This window comes from Gymnodraco acuticeps, unplaced genomic scaffold (genome assembly GCF_902827175.1).
Source record: "Gymnodraco acuticeps unplaced genomic scaffold, fGymAcu1.1, whole genome shotgun sequence".
In the NCBI taxonomy this organism is placed as follows: domain Eukaryota; kingdom Metazoa; phylum Chordata; class Actinopteri; order Perciformes; family Bathydraconidae; genus Gymnodraco; species Gymnodraco acuticeps.
In genome coordinates this window covers 352,808-372,716 of record NW_022991434.1, presented here as the reverse complement: position 1 = coordinate 372,716, position 19,909 = coordinate 352,808, and the positions used below count along the sequence as shown (strand labels likewise).

The 19,909-nt window shown below is 42.4% G+C and overlaps 1 protein-coding gene across 2 annotated transcripts; it reads right to left on the bottom strand.

Moving 5' to 3' along the window:
- Nucleotides 1-14,877: 14,877 nt before the first annotated feature.
- On the bottom strand, nucleotides 14,878-18,684 carry LOC117532559. Of its 2 annotated transcripts, none has more exons than XM_034195888.1 (2): nucleotides 15,271-18,684; nucleotides 14,878-15,079 (listed from the first exon to the last, which is right to left on the bottom strand). In XM_034195888.1, exon 1 carries the CDS (start codon nucleotides 17,387-17,389, stop codon nucleotides 15,272-15,274), a length of 2,118 nt encoding a protein of 705 aa, XP_034051779.1. In that variant the 5' UTR covers nucleotides 17,390-18,684; the 3' UTR covers nucleotides 14,878-15,079; nucleotide 15,271. The 2 variants fall into 2 exon arrangements, with proteins under 2 accessions (XP_034051779.1, XP_034051781.1); XM_034195890.1 differs by having other exon boundaries at nucleotides 14,878-15,060.
- Nucleotides 18,685-19,909: the final 1,225 nt, after the last annotated feature.

Here is a 19,909-nt window from a genome sequence, read left to right as displayed (position 1 = left end):
CAATAGGGGGCGCTAGTGAGCAGTTTTTTTGAAAATGTACGTTTTTTTTTTACATTATGGAAAAGGTCGTGGGCTGTGACTCGTGTACCAATTTTTGCGTAACGAAAACCATTTTAGCTCATCGTCATAAAAAAAAAAGTACAGGCCACGCCCACATTTGTCATTCGTTGTGACACTTTAAATATAAGTCCATACTCATCCCCAGAGTATGTCTACAAAAAAGAAAATATTTCGTCCATCAGTTCATGAGTTAGACATTTGTCATGTTTTTGGCGCCCCCCTATAGTCCAAAATGGAAATTACTTTTTGTGCTTCTTCCCCAATACAGACTGAACGTTACCACCAAAATGTGTGTTTTTTTGGTACATTGTTGATGAGTTATGAGCATTTCTATCTAAGCCCCGCCTTTTTGCGAAGACATTTAGAGTAATAACGACCACATTTATCAACTGAACATGTTCATTTCCTACGATAATGTGTCTGACCCTCCGGCGATACTGTATACTGAGTTTGGTGTTGAAAAACCAAAATTTGAAATTTAAGTGAATATTTAACTGTTTTTCAAATAATGCTAATTTTAAAAAAAATAAAGTAGGCGGAGCTTACGGGTACTTGGACCTTATATGTAGAGCAGGTCCACCCGAGTAAGTGTGAAAAATTTCAGGTCATTTGGAGTTACGGTGCGACTTTGTACATCTTTCCAAAAACGGAAATGGCCATAGGTGGCGCTAGAGAGCATGTTGGACAATTTGAACACATTGAGTCCAGAATATTGTAGTTTTCACCGATTCTGGAATCTGTGCAAAATTATACAACTTTTTCAGCGTCCTAAAGGCCTCAAAAACAGGAAACGCCAGCAGAAAAATAAGAATAATTCCACGAATAACAATAGGTATCCTTGCACTTCGTGCTAGGACGCCGTTGGGTCCTAGCACTCTCGTGCTCGGGCCCTAATAATACCACGAATAACAATAGGGATCCTCGCACTTCGTGCTAGGACGCCGTTGGGTCCTAGCACTTTCGTGCTCGGGCCCTAATAATAATACCACGAATAACAATAGGGATCCTCGCACTTCGTGCTAGGACGCCGTTGGGTCCTAGCACTTTCGTGCTCGGGCCCTAATAATTCCACCAATAACAATAGGTATCCTTGCACTTCGTGCTAGGACGCCGTTGGGTCCTAGCACTCTTGTGCTCGGGCCCTAATTATATCTACAGCCCCTAAACACACAAACACACTGCTTTCATAAATAACACACTTGTTCTGCAATAATATGTTTTATGTTTCCTGTCGTTTTTGTTAGGAAAGGACATGCCTGAAAGACACGACATGTTCTCCTTCTCTGAGGGTCAAGAAGAACATCCAAGAGGAACATTAAAAGCTGATGTTATGAGATTTTTAGACCAGTATAGGACATTCACTAAGAAACTACTTTTATTGTGAAAACACAGTCAGCTGATCGAATGCAGCTATTTCCACATCTACACTCCATCAGCTGATTATTTCTATTTGCCTCACTTTATGAGCTTCACATCACTTGTGCCTTGTACCGCAGAGTTTGCAACATCACAAATAAATGGGGCCAATCTTCAGTCAGATGTGAATGTGTAATCAAACATTTTCAGTAAGAATAATGGACGAAAGGAGTGCAAATACAAATACAATTTATTGAAATGTGAACCAAAAGTTAATCAAATGTTTTAAATAAAAAGCACATATGGACAGAAGGTGTAAACCTATTAAATGTATAAGTGAACACATTTAGTCAAATAAAGTGACAGACTAGGCCTGTGCAGTTGGTATCAGCTGTGCCCAGCATGGGCTCCTCCATCAGGCCTGGTCCTCCTCGCTGAGGAAAGACCCTCAGTCCTCCTCGCTGAGGAAAGACCCTCAGTCCTCTCCAAACCAACAGACAGGACATCCATCACACGGAGGTTTCTCCCTGAAGTCTCTGCAGCTCTCTGGACACCATGCTGTCTCAATCCGTCCGCACTGAATATGAGAGGGGAAAAATGAAAATAATAAATGCTTTAGACAATAAGAAACATAAAGTTGACTGTTGAGTTGCTCAGTTTTTTTAGATTGTCAATACTATTACTGTATAACTAATATCTCAGGTTAAGAGGCACATTCAAATAAAGATTGGTCTTTAAATACATTTTGTCTTTTGAATTGTTTATCTAAAGTCAAGGATCTATAACTGGTACTTAGTTTTAATGATACAGTCTGGTTATTATGCTGTTTGGAGGAGGCATCACAGGTAAGAGCACTAACTAGCTACCATCATATGTACCTTAGCTTGACTTAAATGTATTAAACGTATAGTTAAGTGATATCAAAATACAAATAACTAATGTCATGCAAACATATTAATATTTGCTTGATTCCAGTGTTGAATTTAGCACAATTGCATACAAACGTTAAGGGATTTTAAGATTCTGAAGTATTATGCTAAAAACTCAATAACTTTTATTATTTATAGTTTTGCTGAATAGTTTCAAGTCCACTTACCTTAGAAACGTAAAATGCCACGGCAGTGTGCAGATGGGGAGCATGTTAGCTTAGCTTGGTAGCTTCAGCTAGCTCTGGAACTTCCAGCTCGGTGGCAGGAGGTCCCGCCTCGGCTCCGCCTCTTTGCCCTTATTTGGAGCAGGCGGGAGTTGAACTCTGACGTCACTGTCGAAACGTTAGTGGCCGACTCCGCCTACTAAGGGCTTCTCGGCAACTCTGCAGAATCCTATGGGTGACGTCACGGACCCTACGTCCATTTATATATACAGTCTATGATATTAACCTATGGATTAACTATAGGGCTGCATGATATTGAAAAAAAATTACATTGCGATATTTTTTTCCCCTGCGATATATATTGCGGTTTTTTTAACTATATTTAACCGGATGAAGGATTTTAGTCACTGACGTCTGGATCTTAACTAGTTGACTCGTCATGCCTTAAGTCATGATCTAACATGTCATGATAATGCATGTTGCTTACCCTCAAATAAGGGGGTTCATCTGTGAATGAAGAAGAGAAGAACCTTATTGTATCCAAAATAGTTCCAGATGGCAGATGTTGCTTTTCTTTTTGGAAGTAAATCTTCATTCTCGCCGGCATTGTCTTCCTGTGCCTCGCTCATATTTTACCGGTGTTTTGATGGTCTGCAAACTAGCGGTGCGGTGCCTGCTGTGATCTGATCAAGAATGATTGTGATTAGTGGTTTGCTGTGCATGCAGAGCCTGTCACTCACTCAAGTACCCCTGACATGAGAGCAGCGCAAGTTTTCCTTTTGTAGCAAGCAGCAAAATAATTGTAACATGACGTGTTTGAGTTAATTTACCTACTTAATATCGCACGTCCTAAAAAAAAAATGAAAGAAATCAAATAAAATCGCACGTCCCTGCGATGTGAATATCGCGCATGCACATATCGCGGTTATCGCCATGACACGATATATCGTTCAACCCTAATTAATGATATCATCGTTATCGTTTTAATGCCATTGAAGACCAGTTTTGACCAGACAAAACCAAGGTAAGACATGTTAGCGTTGTGGGCTACCTAGCGCCACTTGTTTTTGATGTACGTTTTTGTTGATAACGTCACGAGTTTGTATCTTTCAGTGTTGAGATGGGCATCGTTAGATTGTTGGATGTGCAGCTAGGATAAGTAATAAGGGAGCTAGGAGTGATTTTAGGTGCAGTAATAGGTTAGGTTTTTCGCTCGGGGCTAATTCAGAGGCTCACTGTTAGCATTGTGTGTTTTAAAAAAAATAAAAAAATGAAAAAGATCAGTTAAATTAGTTTTTTTCCCGTTATATGGATATCAAATATTCCTAGTTTATTAAATATTAAGGTTCCTTAGACGTTGTTTCCTGCAAATGACGCGATTTCGGCCCCGGAACCGGGTCCGTGGGGCTTAAGAGGATAAAGAAAGTTTCAAACCTCCTTTGATATCATCTAAAGCAGTGGTTTTCAAAGTGTGAGGCGCGCCTCCCCGGGAGGGCGCCCGAGGGCTTCAGGGGAGGCGCAGCATGAGAAAAACCGACCTGGGAGCAGCTGTGTGTGTCATACTTTCTTTTTGTCGTTTCTTCTAGTTAGTGTGAACTTTTCTACATCCAGGAGCTTGTGTGGATTATTTGAATCATGCGGAGTGTCTACATATGCGTCCTTGCTGTGCTTTGGACTCTTTTCAGCCATATGGCATGGGGACTCAGCGGTGACGTGCCAAGTCACAGGCTCATCTACAGCCGTGAGCTGCTGCAGGATATACGTTCACTGGCAGCAAGTAACCCTATTCCGCCTATTCCCCACTTCCTAAGAAGTAGTAGTACAAATGCTTTACCAGGCGGGATGTTGCCCAAAAATCGTTGGAGGAAGAGAGGAAGGAGAGGAGGCGTTCAACGCAGACTGAGGACAAACGGGCTAGACAACCGACGCCGGCTCCCCCCAGCAGCCACCCAGCTGATTGAGGAAGTTACTAACTAGTGGCGAGCCGTGACTTTTATACCTAGGCCCTCTGACACCACCCCCCCCCTTCCCTCGAAAAAAAAGAGGAGTTATTACGTCACAGCGTATACTTTACATTACATTACATTACATTGCATTTAGCTGACGCTTTTATCCAAAGCGACTTACAAAAAGTACATTCGACCAGGAAAGTACATACTTCAGCGGAATATCAAAACGCATCAATGACAGCGACCCTCTACCACACAAAACAACACCATTTATCTAAACTCCTATCATGACAGGGCTCCCACAGCCAAGTAACAATTACAAATGAATTAAGTCGGCACGGCGGCCCACATTGAAAATGACTTAGGCCTACCTTTGATGATCAAATCACTCAAACACAAAGTCCATCCTCCTGTCCTTTTGGATGAAGCACTTGATGGCGGGTCATGCAGCTGATCCTTTGCCACTCCAGTTTATCATTGGAACTCAATCTTGAAAATGACTCGGTTAATAATTTCGCAACGATGTCATCACTATCACTGAAGTGAGCCATCATGAACGAACTTATGCTAATTATAAATATATCGATCATAAATCTATCGTTTAGATTTATGATTCGAAAATAATAAAAGTAGGGTAGACATGTGGATATTATCCGGCTGAACAAAACGTGCATTTATCTAACAGGTTCGTTTTCCACAGACCTTATTTCAAGCTATTTTCCAAAATCCTCTGGAGAAATCCCACTGCTTTTGTGTCGAGGGAACCAGCAGCTTACTTCCGGGTTTTAGGACGCGTCACTGCACCACTTTATACACATGTATAAACCTCACAGCAGGCGGAACTTGTCATAAAGTCCGCCCATTTAGAGGGAAGATATGATTGGTCAATTGTACTGTCATTTGACATTACTCTCTCGTTGAGTTACTATAGCGGGCCCTCTGTGAATGTAGAGAGGGACCAACAAGCCCTCCCGTCTTCACATAACTCGCAGAGACGTCATTTAACCCTTCACATTCCAACAGAAACTGAACAGGCAGATTCAAAGGATTTATTTCTTTCGAAATGATATTTTAAATACCTTTAAATCAAGTTATTTTTGGAAAAAACTAATGAAAAATGTAACAAACAAAAACATTTAAAGAAAAATGTCAAATAAAATGTTTTTTTTTATGTTTTCAAATATTATTTTTTAGAATACCTTAGGAGTCTAACATTCCTTGTAAAGACATTACCGTCTTCCCTAATAATAAGCCGTGGGTCACGAAGGAACTACAGAGTGTGATAAATAGAAAGAAACGTATCTTTTATACTGGAAACAGTCAGGACAAAGAAGAAATTAACAGAGAATTAAGAAATGAGATAAGAAAAGCTAAAATAGCTTATAGGGATAAGGTGGAACTCAAATACAGCAGTGGAGATCTCCGGGAAGCCTGGAGGGGAATCAAATCAATGTCCTCCATCTCCCAGGGTAACAACAATGACAGGGCTAGGAATCCCATTAACATTGAGGGAACACATGAGGCAGACCTCCCCAATGCTTTTAACTAGGGCCGGGACTTTAACGCGTTAATTAAGATTAATTAATTACACAAAAATTAACGCGTTAAAAAAATTAACGCATTTTAATCGCACTTATTTTTGCACCGCGGAACGTTTCTCACTGGATGAGTTTCAGGCGTACCGATTATACTGGAGCACCAACTAACGTTCATGACTTCAGACAACAACAAACCAGTGAACAACAGTGGGAAATGTTGTTTTAAAAAACGGACGGATGGAAGCGTCGATAAGAGCACGGTTGTGTGCAAATTATGCAAAAAGGAATTCGCATATCACCGCAGCACATCAAGCCTCAAGTATCACCTCAATGCAAAACATATAGCAGCTAGCGTGGAAGCTAGCGTGGACGTTAGCCTCTTTTATCGCGTTCACACCAAAAAGAGCCGGTACTAAAATTAGTTCATGAGAACCTTTTTACCCCCACGAAAGTCCCTGCTAGAGAGCAGAGAGCTGCTAGAGAGCAGGGACTTTCGCACCGCTCTCTTGTGAGAAAAGAGCTATATTTCTGATTGGCTGGGCGGATTGCAAACCACGCCCCGTAAAACTCCCAAAAAGTGTTGTGAATTTTATTATCCTCGCATTAGCATTATTAGCATTAGCCCAGCGCAGAAACGCAGAGAGACTAATTTATGGCAACACAAAATAAAACATGGGAGCGGTGGAGATGAGGAGGTGTCGGCGTTCTGGCGATTTACTCGGAAAGGCTGCTGGGACTCCCAGCAGCTTCTACTGAAGCCAGTCCCCAACTCTGGGGACTTTGAGCGGCAGTATACGCCGTGAAGTGGTTTGCGGCCTGCCAGTAAACCCAAAGCAGAAGAAGAAGAAGTGACGTCAGCGGCTTCATTTGCCTAATCCACCCCCAAATTCAAAGAGTTCTCATGAACCTTTGTGGGAAAAGTACTGCGGTGTGAATGCGCCTAATGGTATACTAAAATCCATGTGAAAAAAATTGCTTCTCACTGTTCTCAGGTCAAATATTTATATGTGATTAAAAATGCGATTAATTTCGATTAATTAATTAAAAAGCCTCTAATTAATTAGATTAATTTTTTTAATCGAGTCCCGGCCCTACTTTTAACATTTTTTATTCTCGATTCGAGAAACATGATTTCTCCATAAACACCTCAACCCTTAGAGAGTCTCTCTCACCTATCTCAGACATAGTCATTGAACAGGATGATGTTAGGAATCTCTTAAAACGAGTCAATATTAGGAAGGCCCCAGGTCCTGACCATATTTGTGGGCGTACACTCCAGTATTGTGCTAGCGAACTCTGTGGTGCTTTCCAGCATATCTTCCAACTCTCACTTGAGAATAGCCAAATTCCTGATATGTGGAAATCCTCCACTGTAATTCCCATCCCTAAAAAACCTCATCCTAAAGTCCTAAATGACTTCAGACCGGTGGCTTTAACGTCATTGGTAATGACATTTTTTGAAAAAATGGTTAAAGGCCTTGTCATATCAGTAGTAGGTGGTGCACTTGATCCACTCCAATGTGCGTATCAGGCAGGGAGAGGCGGAGAGGAGGCAAAGCTTCTTATACTGCACACCCTCCACAAACACCTTGAAAAGCCACAAGCCCATGCCAGGCTTTTGTTTGCTGACTTTTATTCAGCATTTAACACAATGCAGCCGCATCTCCTGGTGGAGAGCCTATTATGTCATTTTAAACTGCCCGATCAACTTGTTTTATGGATTTTAAACTTTCTAACTAATAGAGAGCAGACGGTGTCTCTCTGACTCTGTCATCACTTCCACGGGCTCGCCTCAAGGATGCGTTCTTTCGCCCCTACTTTTTATAATGTACACTGATAAATGCAGGAGCATGCAAGACAACAGCTACCTGGTTAAATTCTCTGACGATACCGTCCTCTTGTCCCTCCTTAGCGGCTCAGAATCAGGCGTGTGCTCTTGCCGATTTTATTTCCTGGTGTGATGACAGTTTTCTGGATTTAAATGTCTCCAAAACCCAGGAATTGATCATTGATTTTAGACGTCACAAGGATGTTCCTAAGGAGTGCATCATACACAATGACAATGTAGAAATTGTCACATCATACAAATACTTGGGCACCATTTTCGATGACCACCTCAAATTTGATGTGAATACTGAGTGTATTGTGAAGCGGGGTCAACAGAGAATGCACCTTCTTCGCAAACTGAACTTTTTCTCTGTCAGGCCTTTCATTCTTTGTCGTTTTTATCGAGCATTTATTGAGAGCCTTATTTGTTTTTCTTTTATCTGCTGGTTCCATAGCCTTACACGGAAAGACAGGAACAGCATGAACAGCATTGTTAAAACCTGCTCCAAGATCATCGGCGTGAAACAGAGAGACTTCAATTCCTTCTGTAACCAACACATTCTGCGGAAAGCAGAGAGCATTCTGAACTCTCCAGGTCGTGTTCTTTCACATGAACTTCGTCTGTTGCCATCAGGGCGGAGATGTGCTCTACCTGCTCAAAGGACTAATCGCTTTGCAAAATCATTCATCCCGTCTGCACTCAAACTTTTAAATTCTTGAAAGGCTTTTAACTTTATTTATTTATTATTGTGATGCTTTGAACTATTTATAGTTTAAATTGGAATGATCCACATCTGTGCTCCCGGGTGCATCTGTATGTTCCTGCCTGTGTTCATGACATCAGCTGCTGCTCATAACCAACTGCCCCTTGCGGGATTAATAAAGTTGTTGATTGATTGATTAATTGATTGATTGATTGATTGACGGCACAGCTACTTTGATCAAAAGCAAGTACCGGTCAAGGCTGCAGCCAGAGGATGATCTGCTTGTTGTTTAATGTTTTAAGGAGGTGACGCTACTCAGCCAATCAAATCGGTGCAGTCAGTGAGTCAGCACAATAGATTCAAAAACACACCGAGATCAGATAAGAAGAGAGTCATTTCAAATGGCCTGCTCAAAAAAGAGAAAGGTAGACAGCGATAGTCTCTTACTGGACCTCTTTGAAATGCAATTGAATACCCCTGCATTACAGCAACAACAACAATAATGATAACAATAATAATAATATCAATAATAATTGGGGGGGGGGGGGGGTGGCGCGCGGCTGTTCTTATGTTCTCTGAGGGGAGGCTCACCTTCCCACACTGAAAACCCCTGATCTAGAGAATTTTAACGGCTCTTATGATGGCGGCCACTGAGGTACTTCCAGGTCATTTTACTCCGTTAGGAAGGTTCCTAAGCTAAACTGACAATTCGACTGCAGCCCTGGTGTTTGGTAATAGGCCAATCTATATGGCTCAATTGTATGCTAACATTGACGCTCATATTTTGGTCTGTGCCAGATGCTGAATGTGAGTTTTGCTAAACTGCAAAATGTATTTGCTTTTATTTTGGAGAGGAACAAATTATAACTTTGTCGAACTCGACATACCAATCAAGATCTGAAGCACTGAGACCGTTGAGCTGACCTCACTATGGTGGATTACAAATATGTAATGAGTGATCACAAAGGAAGCACTCAGCATTAACGGCCAAATCGGCAACTTATATGATCTTTTACTGCTAGGATGTAAGGCAGTGAAAAGCAATACAGTGGATAAATACTCACTTATCATTGTCTGCGACTTAATGCACTAAACAACTTTATTCTGTCACTTTTACACTGAAGCCCATCACTTTTTAAAGTGTGGGGGCACCTATGAGACCCCCGATAACTGTCATTGAATGAATACATAACTAACAGTACATTAGATATAAAAACACCATATTTTGACAGTAATTCAGAACACTCTTTTATAATTTAGTTTATTTTCTACGAGGCCTGAGCACGAAGTGTGCGAAGACCTATTGTGCGGTAGTCACATATAGTTTCTTCGAGCTACCCGAATCACGGCACAGATTTTCCTCATGGAATTGCGGACATATTTCAAATTGCCTTCCATTAGCCCTGCCCCCCATACAGTTGGCCATTTTGAGAAATTGGCTTTTTTCATGCATTTTCAGCACATTTTTGCAAGCTCCTCCTAGGGAAATGACCGGAAAAATTCCATTCCAGGACAAGTTCAGCCCATATCCAATGTGATGCTAAATTGCGATGAAAATAGTTGCTAGCTCAATCGGGACAGTGTATGTGTGTATCCCTGAAACGACATGATTCTTAATGTCACCTTGGGAAATTGTACATAAACTGGTGCTGCTTTTTTTTTCAAAATTGGCCTGAATGTTGCGCTAAGACAGAGGTCGTGGGATCACCAAAATCAAACGGTTCTCCTAGGGATATTGAATGTGCACAGCGAAATGAAAGAGTGAAATAAAACGATTGCAGTTATTGGATCAGCAAAGTGAAAGTTTGGCTGGATAGTGGGGGGGCAGCGGTCGGGGTGAATCTATAATATTCCCGATACTTTCGCTGCAGGGGATATAAAAAGCACTTGGCACTTTGCACAAGTGAAAGCAAAACAATAAGGGTCACCTGTATACATGACAAAAGGTAGTAGTGTTTAAACCCTCTAGTGACCACTACTACCTTAAAACTACCATTTTGCCATAATTCAGTCATCAAAAAGTCCTATCAAAATAATGAAAATAAGCAAATTCAATCACATCCCATACAGCCATTAAATGGTCACCCCTAACCTATAAAACATCAGTGTTATCTATATTTGCATTATGCTTACATTTATCCAGACCCATTGGTGGCTTCAACGACTTGTTCCACACTCCAAAGAACAGCGCATTTTCACAAAAGCTTTCCCATCTGGCTTTGATCTGGTCAGTGAAGTTCTTGTTGCCTGCCTCTAGAATTCGGCCCATCTCGTCCAAAACCTGAGTGTAAAAGTCAACAGAACTTTGATACAGAGAAAACAGCAAACAATGTCAGACTCCCATTCTGCTTAACATTTAGACTAGCAATGTTCATCAGAAACAGGTAAACCAAAAAATCTACAAAATTCAGTCAGTTAGTGTAATATGGCCTGTCTTTTCATAATCTGTTAAGATTTTAAAAGTTGTGCAGTGTATCCAAGGCTTTAGGACAAATAATTGAGCATGAGCATGACTATCATAGGCATAGATGTCATGTCCCATGCCTCTATACTCTTGGAATTCTCATAATAGCTCAAAATCTGAGCAGCCATTGATCAACAACAGTTGCTCGAGCTTATGGACGTCCCGTCGTCCCGGGGCCGAAAAAAATAGTGTCGGGGAGGATAAAAAATAATTTTGGGACGAATTTGGGACAAGAGTTAAAATAAAAATACCCTGCTAACTCTACTACAAATGGCGATGAAAATGAAACCGACTGCACGTTTTGTGTAGCACCGTTATTAAACCTCCTTGTCAACATAAACACACAAAACATTTAGAAACCCGCGAAATACACACACATGTAGCTACAGCTGTGCCGCTGGCTGTCAGCCAGCCGCACAGCTGGCTGTGCCCGCGAATTCCTGGCCCATTTGCGGGTCTAGCTATGTACTGAGTGTGTGTATTTCGCGGGTTGAGTGATGTACAATGGCATCCCGTGGAGGAATTCTGAAATGTTTTACCGTTACATCACAAAAACGCACAGCAGAACCAGACCCTGGAGCGCCGGCCTCTTTATTTACTTACTCCTCTTCATCCCCTATGGGTAATAAGGCTGAGATGAGAACTCTCCATCGTATTTAGTCCTTAGCAATATGCGGCGCCTCTCCCCATGTAGGGATGGGTACCGAGCCCCGGTATTAAACGGGCCTTTATTCCTAAGTATGTATCCTGCGTGTATTTTGTTGTCTTATGTTGTGATGTTTTTGTTTTTATGGCACCCTTGAAAGGGAGAAGCATTTATTATTATCTCATTGTACATGTATAATGACATTAAACGATTCTATTCTATGCATATTCTATGCATATTTCTGTGGAAATGCAGTGATTTTGCTAGCCTACTACAGGCTGCATTGCCTTAACACGTAAGGGAGTTGGAGGTGATGACTACAATCAGATGAGCAGCCCTGATCTAAAATAATTAGGGCCGGGACTTTAACGCGTTAATTAAGATTAATTAATTACACAAAAATTAACGCGTTAAAAAAATTAACGCATTTTAATCGCACTTATTTTTGCACCGCGGAACGTTTCTCACTGGATGAGTTTCAGGCGTACCGATTATACTGGAGCACCAACTAACGTTCATGACTTCAGACAACAACAAACCACAGTGAACAACAGTGGGAAATGTTGTTTTAAAAAACGGACGGATGGAAGCGTCGATAAGAGCACGGTTGTGTGCAAATTATGCAAAAAGGAATTCGCATATCACCGCAGCACATCAAGACTCAAGTATCACCTCAATGCAAAACATATAGCAGCTAGCGTGGAAGCTAGCGTGGACGTTAGCCTCTTTTATCGCGTTCACACCAAAAAGAGCCGGTACTAAAATTAGTTCATGAGAACCTTTTTACCCCCACGAAAGTCCCTGCTAGAGAGCAGAGAGCTGCTAGAGAGCAGGGACTTTCGTACGGCTCTCTTGTGACAAAAGAGCTATATTTCTGATTGGCTGGGCGGATTGCAAATCACGCCCCGTAAAACTCCCAAAAAGTTTTGTGAAGCCGCCATTTTATTATCCTCGCATTAGCATTATTAGCATTAGCATTATTAGCATTCCCAGCGCAGAAACGCAGAGAGACTAACTTATTGCAACACAAAATAAAACATGGGAGCGGTGGAGATGAGGAGGTGTCGGCGTTCTGGCGATTTACTCGGAAGGCTTCAGTAGAAGCTGCTGGGAGTCCCAGCAGCTTCTACTGAAGCCTTCCCCAACTCCGGGGACTTCCGGCCGGGGACTTTGGGTGGCAGTATACGCCGTGAAGTGGTTTGCGGCCTGCCAGTAAACCCAAAGCAGAAGAAGAAGAAGTGACGTCAGCGGCTTCATTTGCCTAATCCACCCCCAGGTTCAAAGAGTTCTCATGAACTAAGTTCTCATGAACCTTTGTGGGAAAAGTACTGCGGTGTGAATGCGCCTAATGGTATACTAAAATCCATGTGAAAAAAATTGCTTCTCACTGTTCTCAGGTCAAATATTTATATGTGATTAAAAATGTGATTAAAAATGCAATTAATTTCGATTAATTCATTACAAAGCCTCTAATTAATTGGATTAATTTTTTTAATCGAGTCCCGGCCCTAAAAATAATATATGTAAACAAAATGTAAGTGTAATTTATTAGGTAAAGTATACAAAAATATCTGATGAAACACTAGTACATGCCTCCATATAATTGATGACTGATTTATGTCACCACAGAATCAATTTGATCATTCTAGAAATTCATAAAAATATGCAATAACGTTAGATGTCTATAATAATTAACAAGATATTTACCTTTTAAGAGTGACACAGTTCTTTCATTGAATCTATCCATCTCACCATGAAGACGCAATCTGTCATTTACAGGAAAAGACGGCCACTGTCATTTTAAAAATCAACCCCAAAAAAATCACATTAAAAAGGCATCAGACACTAAATTGTAAAGTTGCTGTGATTCACTATGAACTAGCTAGGTCGACGTTAGCTAGTCTACCACCACCCTTTGCGTTTTTAACTAGCTACTAGCTTTTAACAGATACAATTACTGAATACCAAAATAAAACGTATGATATTAACGTCGGCTAATTTTGTGTTCCTTACAGACAGTTTATTTATCTGAGAGTAGTTAACGTTAGCTAGCTTCATTTTTACATACCCCATTATTGAGGTTAAGGTTAGCTAGCAACACGTGCTTCGTAGTTAGCTAGCTATCTTAGCTAATTCATCTCACAATTAACCAATCGATTTACTACTACTTAATACATTGAAAGCACTAATATGTTACATATGCCTATGGACTTTTACTCCTACGTTCAGTTACTAACGTTACCTTAACTGCACTTCTTGGTCGCTGTCCTGCCTCTCTGGTGAAGGTGAACTGACCAACGTGTTACAATCCGCTGCGGAGCTTGGCTTGTGGTGCGTTCAGGTGATCCTCGTGAAATAGGAAATTCCCAGTTTGCCATCCTAAATTTGGACACGAACAGCCATCCACTTGTAAACACTGAGGACTGAGGAGCAGGGGCGGACTGGGGGGGAAAAGTGGCCCGGGGATTAATTGACAGACAGGCCCACTTAATGCGCGGCATGTATCGGCCGGCCGGCGACGAAAGTATGTTACTTAACAAAAAACCCTATGCATTTTATTTAATTTTGGACCATTATTCATATAGTCATCACATTACCTGAGCCCTTGAGTTGCCTAAGCAAAATAGTTACAGCATATATTTAGTGATTTTAATGTTAACAGATCATTGATGCAATAACATTTGGACCCAATTTTCCTGACTTGACGCATGGAATAAAACATGGGGGTAGGAAGCATCCTCAATGTGGGTGAGACAATTTGACAGGGGGTGTGGGCAGGTGGTGGACCTCACCTCCTCTAGGGGGGTCCGGGGGCAAGCTCCCCCGGGAAGATTTGTTTTAAAATGTTGAAGTTAAATGCATCAATCTGGTGCATTTTGAGAGCAAAATTAGGGACTAAAGCTATGGATACATCTCTCAACACCAATATGAAACAGAACTGTAAACAGATTTACTTTTTCTTTCAACATTTATTTGAACAGCAAGTGGAGGCAAAAGTGACTGCACCCAGAACAATAAACCTGCTAGCTAACTAGCCTAAACTCAGTAACAGAATGTGGGTTCTGAATGAACGTTCTTCTCCACAGCCGTGCGACCTCTGAGTCAGACGTCACTTCCCCCTTTTCTATCCTACGGGTGCAGCCACTCCCCCTGAACCCCGTTCCCCTCCCCTCCCCTATGCAAGCCCCTCCCTCTGAACCCAGGGCTCGCTACAATACTGTATACTGTATACACATACACAAAAAAAAAAAACACTAGAGGGCAGGGCAACATACTTATAAACAATAAGCCCTGTCAATACTTCCCTCTCTACCCTTTTGGGTCTATAAGTGAGCTCATCCATGTGTTGCTTTTAAAAGGAGGAGGCTGGGTTGAAGTGGTTGATTTTGACATTGGGAGCAAGGTTGTAGAAGTCAGTCCCCTCTGGAAAAAATAGGGTGGTCTATGGGTGAGAAACATATATGCCTCTTATTTACACATTATCGAAGAGATACTGACATCCACCTGAAGCCTTCATTAGAACAAATGTCATGTTTTTAATGTTGTTTAATAGTCTGCAATAATCACTAATTTATTAGTGTCAAGATTGGGAAGTCACATAGTAATAAATGTAAATGTATTACTACATATTACCTCACTGAATTAGTAGTTTCTGCAGCAGCTCACTTTTCTCTGCAACACCATCTATAATTTGGTCACTATCCAGCATCTTCAAAACATCTGGTTGAGTAGCCATGAGCATAAAGGACTCCAGGTTCTGTTGAGAGAGCGAGCTCCTGAGCCTGTTTTTGATTAATTTTAGTGTTGAAAAGCTTCGCTCGCATGCTACCTGTGTGACAGACAGGGTAAGCAGGAACCTGTATGCAAGGCCAATGATGTGGTATGCATCTGTCAGGAGATTGTACTGCTTAAGGATACGGTAGCAACACAATGGGCAGTCCTTGCAAGATGAGCACTTTTTATATACCATCTCCGCTTCATCTTCAGCATCCTCTGGCCCAGCCTCTGTTGTCTTGGTTGTGTATTCCTCAAATACAGATGTCTTCAACCTATTCCACTGTCCTGCCAGACTGATGAGCTCACTCTGTAATTTGGCCACCGTTGCTCTGTCATCAAATGGCAGCAAGCACTTGCTTAATTCTTGGAGTGCTGCCTCTGGGAAACCACCGGCATAAGATGTTACCTGGTTGAATCTTTTTGGGGCCAGAAGTGCCAAATCAGCATACAAAGTGCCATTTTTGAGGAAGCGCTGGTGCATGCTTCCTGTGACTGTGTCCATGATTTGATTATGGACATCAATCTTGTATGATGTTTCAGCATCAGTCACAGCCTCATCCTTGGACATCTCTCCAGGCATGGTTTTCTTCTTTCTACCCCGTTTCTGTGGCAGAGCGGCCTCAACCTCCAGCTCAGTCTCCTCACTCTGCTCCTCTGTTTGATTGTTGGCCCACTGGACGAATGTGGCGGCCGCCGTCTTGACTTTCTCGAAGTCTCTGGTCATATCTTTCAGCTGTGTTTCTGCAGCCACAATCATCCGATGAGCTGTCAGGATGTCCATTCCACTTTTCTGAAGGTATTTTGAGACTGGTGAGGTGACCTGGAAAATTCTCAGGAAGATCTGAGCTGTAAGTATTGTTTCATACCTCAGAAGCAGGGTGATGTATCCACGTGCATTGACCCGTGCAGTGGCGTTGATGGTCTGTCCATGTTGAATGGCGGAGAGGGTATGAAGGACATCAACATACAGGGCATTATCTGGCTTTCCAAAAGAGCCAAATACCTTAGTCACAGCAACGTCTTTGGACCACCAGCGTATCTCTCCAATCGGGGCGAGACGTCTGTGTCTTGGGTCTTTGCTCTCCTTCTCCCAGATGTTCATCCTCTGGTAGGACTCTCTGATGAAGACAGCGATGTTGTTCAACAGGGAAAAAAGTGACCCACTTGCCAATACACATTGTGTTGTGTCTGCCAGGACGAGGTTCAGGACGTGTGCGTAGCACCATACATGGACATGGGTGGGGGACATTTTGGCGAGCAGTGCAGAGAAGCCTTTATATTGGCCTTGCATATTGGAGGCCCCATCGGTGGAATTTCCAATACACTGCCTCACATCCAGTTTCATGGTCTCCAGTACTTCATGCACAACAAGTTGTGCAAAGTACTGCCCAGTGAATGCCTCACATTTAATCACAGCAACAAGTCGCTCATGAACAATGTCTGTCACATATCGTATGACAACAGAGCACTGATCTTGGGCTGTGATGTCCTGTGTGGTGTCAATCTGGACAGAATACATGCCAGATTCCCGGACTTCAGTGGCGATGGTGGCCTTCATTAGGCGTTGGATGGTGGTGATGATGTAGTTGATGGTTGTTTTGGATAGGAGAGTGACAAGGGAACCTCTACCTTGTCTTAAACCAGACTGGTGTATTTGCTTGCTCTTTTCTGTACAGAGAGTGAGGTGTTCCTTGAGACACACATCATATTTTCCCAGCAAAACAATCATCTCTAAAAAGTTACCATGATCAATGGTGTCATCATCTTGTGTATATAATGCCTCCGCCTGCGTGCCGCTGTAGCTCAAACCACTTTGACCAATGAGCTTCAACACATCTATGATGCGCTCCAACACTTGACGCTTCCTCTCTGTGACGTGACATCTGAGGTCCCATGAGAAGGTCCTGAATTGTGTTTTTTGAGAATCTGAGGAAATATGCCTCAGCGCAACCTCTGTGAGCATGGCTCTGCTCATGCTCCTCGACTCTCTGATGTATGTGTGTGAAGTTGGTCATGCCAGTGATGAAGGAGTTGCTCTCTCTAGGATTAGCAAAAGCCATACAAAGGGAGCAGAAGAGTACTTCTCTGGCTTCACTGTATGATAGCTATTTCCTGTTTGTGCCGTCTTTGCAAAAAAAAGCCCTCTGCACTACAGCCTTGTCTGCCTTCTGCTCGGGGTGAAAACGGAAGAATAGGTCTAATGTGCCTGACATCGGCCTGGTGAAATAATCAACTGGGGTGGCACTGACATCCTGGCCTTGACTAACTCTGTCAGTGTCAGCAGCAGGATCATCTTCAGCCTACATAAATGATTAGTATTGATTAGTATGTTACGTTATTATGTTACCACCATGTTATTATTATGTATGTAAACCAAGTAAAGTCTTAAAGACAGTAACAGGCTAATTTCCACCAGACAGTAACTTTAGTTGCAGGTTGACAAATAATGGACCCTTTATTATTTTTAGTATTAATAAGGTAACCTAACGTCTAAGCTAATCAAACAAAAGACAGTATAAGCAATCATAGTAGTCTCATTGATTCACCAGCCCAAGTCAAGTGGCTATAATGTTCAAATAGATTACCGTTGTCAATGAGTGAAGCAAATCTACCAGCAGCTTGCATATTTCACCAGAATCTGGTCAGTGAATGGTGTTAATTTTACCCTGTCCCTGTGAACACACAATGTACTGTAGGCAATAGGCTAGCTAGCTAATGCATTAGCTGTCCCTGTGAACACACAATGTACTGTAGGCAATAGCCTAGCTAGCTAGAAATAGGCTAGCTAGCTAATATTACCTCATCTGCTACATTAAAATGCAAGCTAGCATTAGCCAAATGAGGATTTTCACTTTCAGCATCAATCATAACATTAACTTACCATCATATCACTGCTGGTACTGGGCTCTAGATGCCGCTGTACTGTGTCAGTTTCATTGCTTGACTCACTGCCACTGGGAATGGCCGCTGTGTCGGCTAACGTTACATCAGCTTCTCCGGTGGTGGTTGTACTACAACTACAACCAGCTGCATGACCAAACGAAAAGTCTGTAATTTTTTTTGATTTTTCTGAACCTTCCTCAAGTGCTTTCATTTTTTTATCCCTAAGTTTTTGTGCACCTCCTTTACGCTTTGGAGCTTGTTTATCCATCAGTAACTCACTCCTGATCTTTCACTGCGCAGTGACAGCTGCTACGGGCCTGATGGGGAGTGGCCGGCCCGGAACACTTACAAATGTGGGCACTTACAAATGTGGGCCGGTAGGATTTAGTTAAGCAAAAAAAAAAAGGGAGTGGCCGGTATACTCACAAATATGGGCCGGTAGGATTTAGGCAAAAAAAAAAAATTTAAAAAAAAAATAATATTTTTTTTAATTTATTTATTGTTTTGGCCCTCCGGCCCATGCACTGCACCGGCCCACCGGGGAAACTCCCGGTATTCCCGATGGCCAGTCCGCCCCTGCTGAGGAGGATCTCTTGATGTAAATAATATAGTACTGGCATTCGTTGTTTACTCTTTTAGTGGATATTGTCATTGATCCAGCTTCTGATAAACAGATGGTAAATAAAGTTACTCATTTTCCGACTTTATGAGAGACGACAAACACCACATGGATGCAGCATGCACATTCCCGGTTTTGCTTCTTACAGGGCCAATGAGATGCAGAGTAGGGGCGGGTCTTCGCATAATTAAATAATGAAGCAAGCGCCACATTCGCACACACCACTGAGAGCAATCGTTATAAGAGGTTTCTCAATACTCTAATTTCCCCTCCTCGACTCCTCGACTCCTCGACTCCTCGGTCCTCCGGTAGTAACCCGGAAATGGATTTCAGCGCGCCATGTTGAAGGACATCTCATTTCTCTAAATGCACATCGAGGACCGAGCATCGAGCATCGAGGAGGCTCGCTGGAGGAGCTATAACCGAGGATACACTGATGGTTCCTCCACGGCTCCTCTGCGGATGCATTTCCAGGAACGGTGGAGGCGTGCCGCACGGCCGGACTTATCTCAGCCAATGACAGCTCTGCATGCATCCCTGGCATATTATTTTAGTAACTGCTTTCATTGCGACGCGATGTTTACAGTGAGAACAGCTGTGAGGTCCGTGCAGAATGCAGAGCAGTGTGTAAAACAGTCGCGAACCGTGTCTATCACAACTGGACCTTCTGTAGACACACACACCCCGCCGTCCCCCGTCCCCCTCCGCGGCATTATAATGTCCGTCTTTTCACTGAATTGTCGTCTTGAAAAGGGCACTCACAACAATTCCGCAACAACTTCCTCTTCACCTGTTGCACTTGTCAACGTTAAAAACAATAAAACGGCATGATTTGCTTCGTCGCATTCATCTAGCTCCTCTGTCTCGAGCCAGTTAACTAGCGGGCCTTCTAGAATACCCTGTAACCGAGGGGAACTCTGAAAGAATACGCCCATTGGCTACAAATCAATATATGATTGGTTGATCAAACTGTCAGTCCAAACGTACGCTCTC

Bases quoted from the DNA above. Each gene is read 5' to 3' on its own strand.
- LOC117532559 (XM_034195888.1), bottom strand. From the start codon at position 17,389: ATGAGCAGAGCCATGCTCACAGAGGTTGCGCTGAGGCATATTTCCTCA.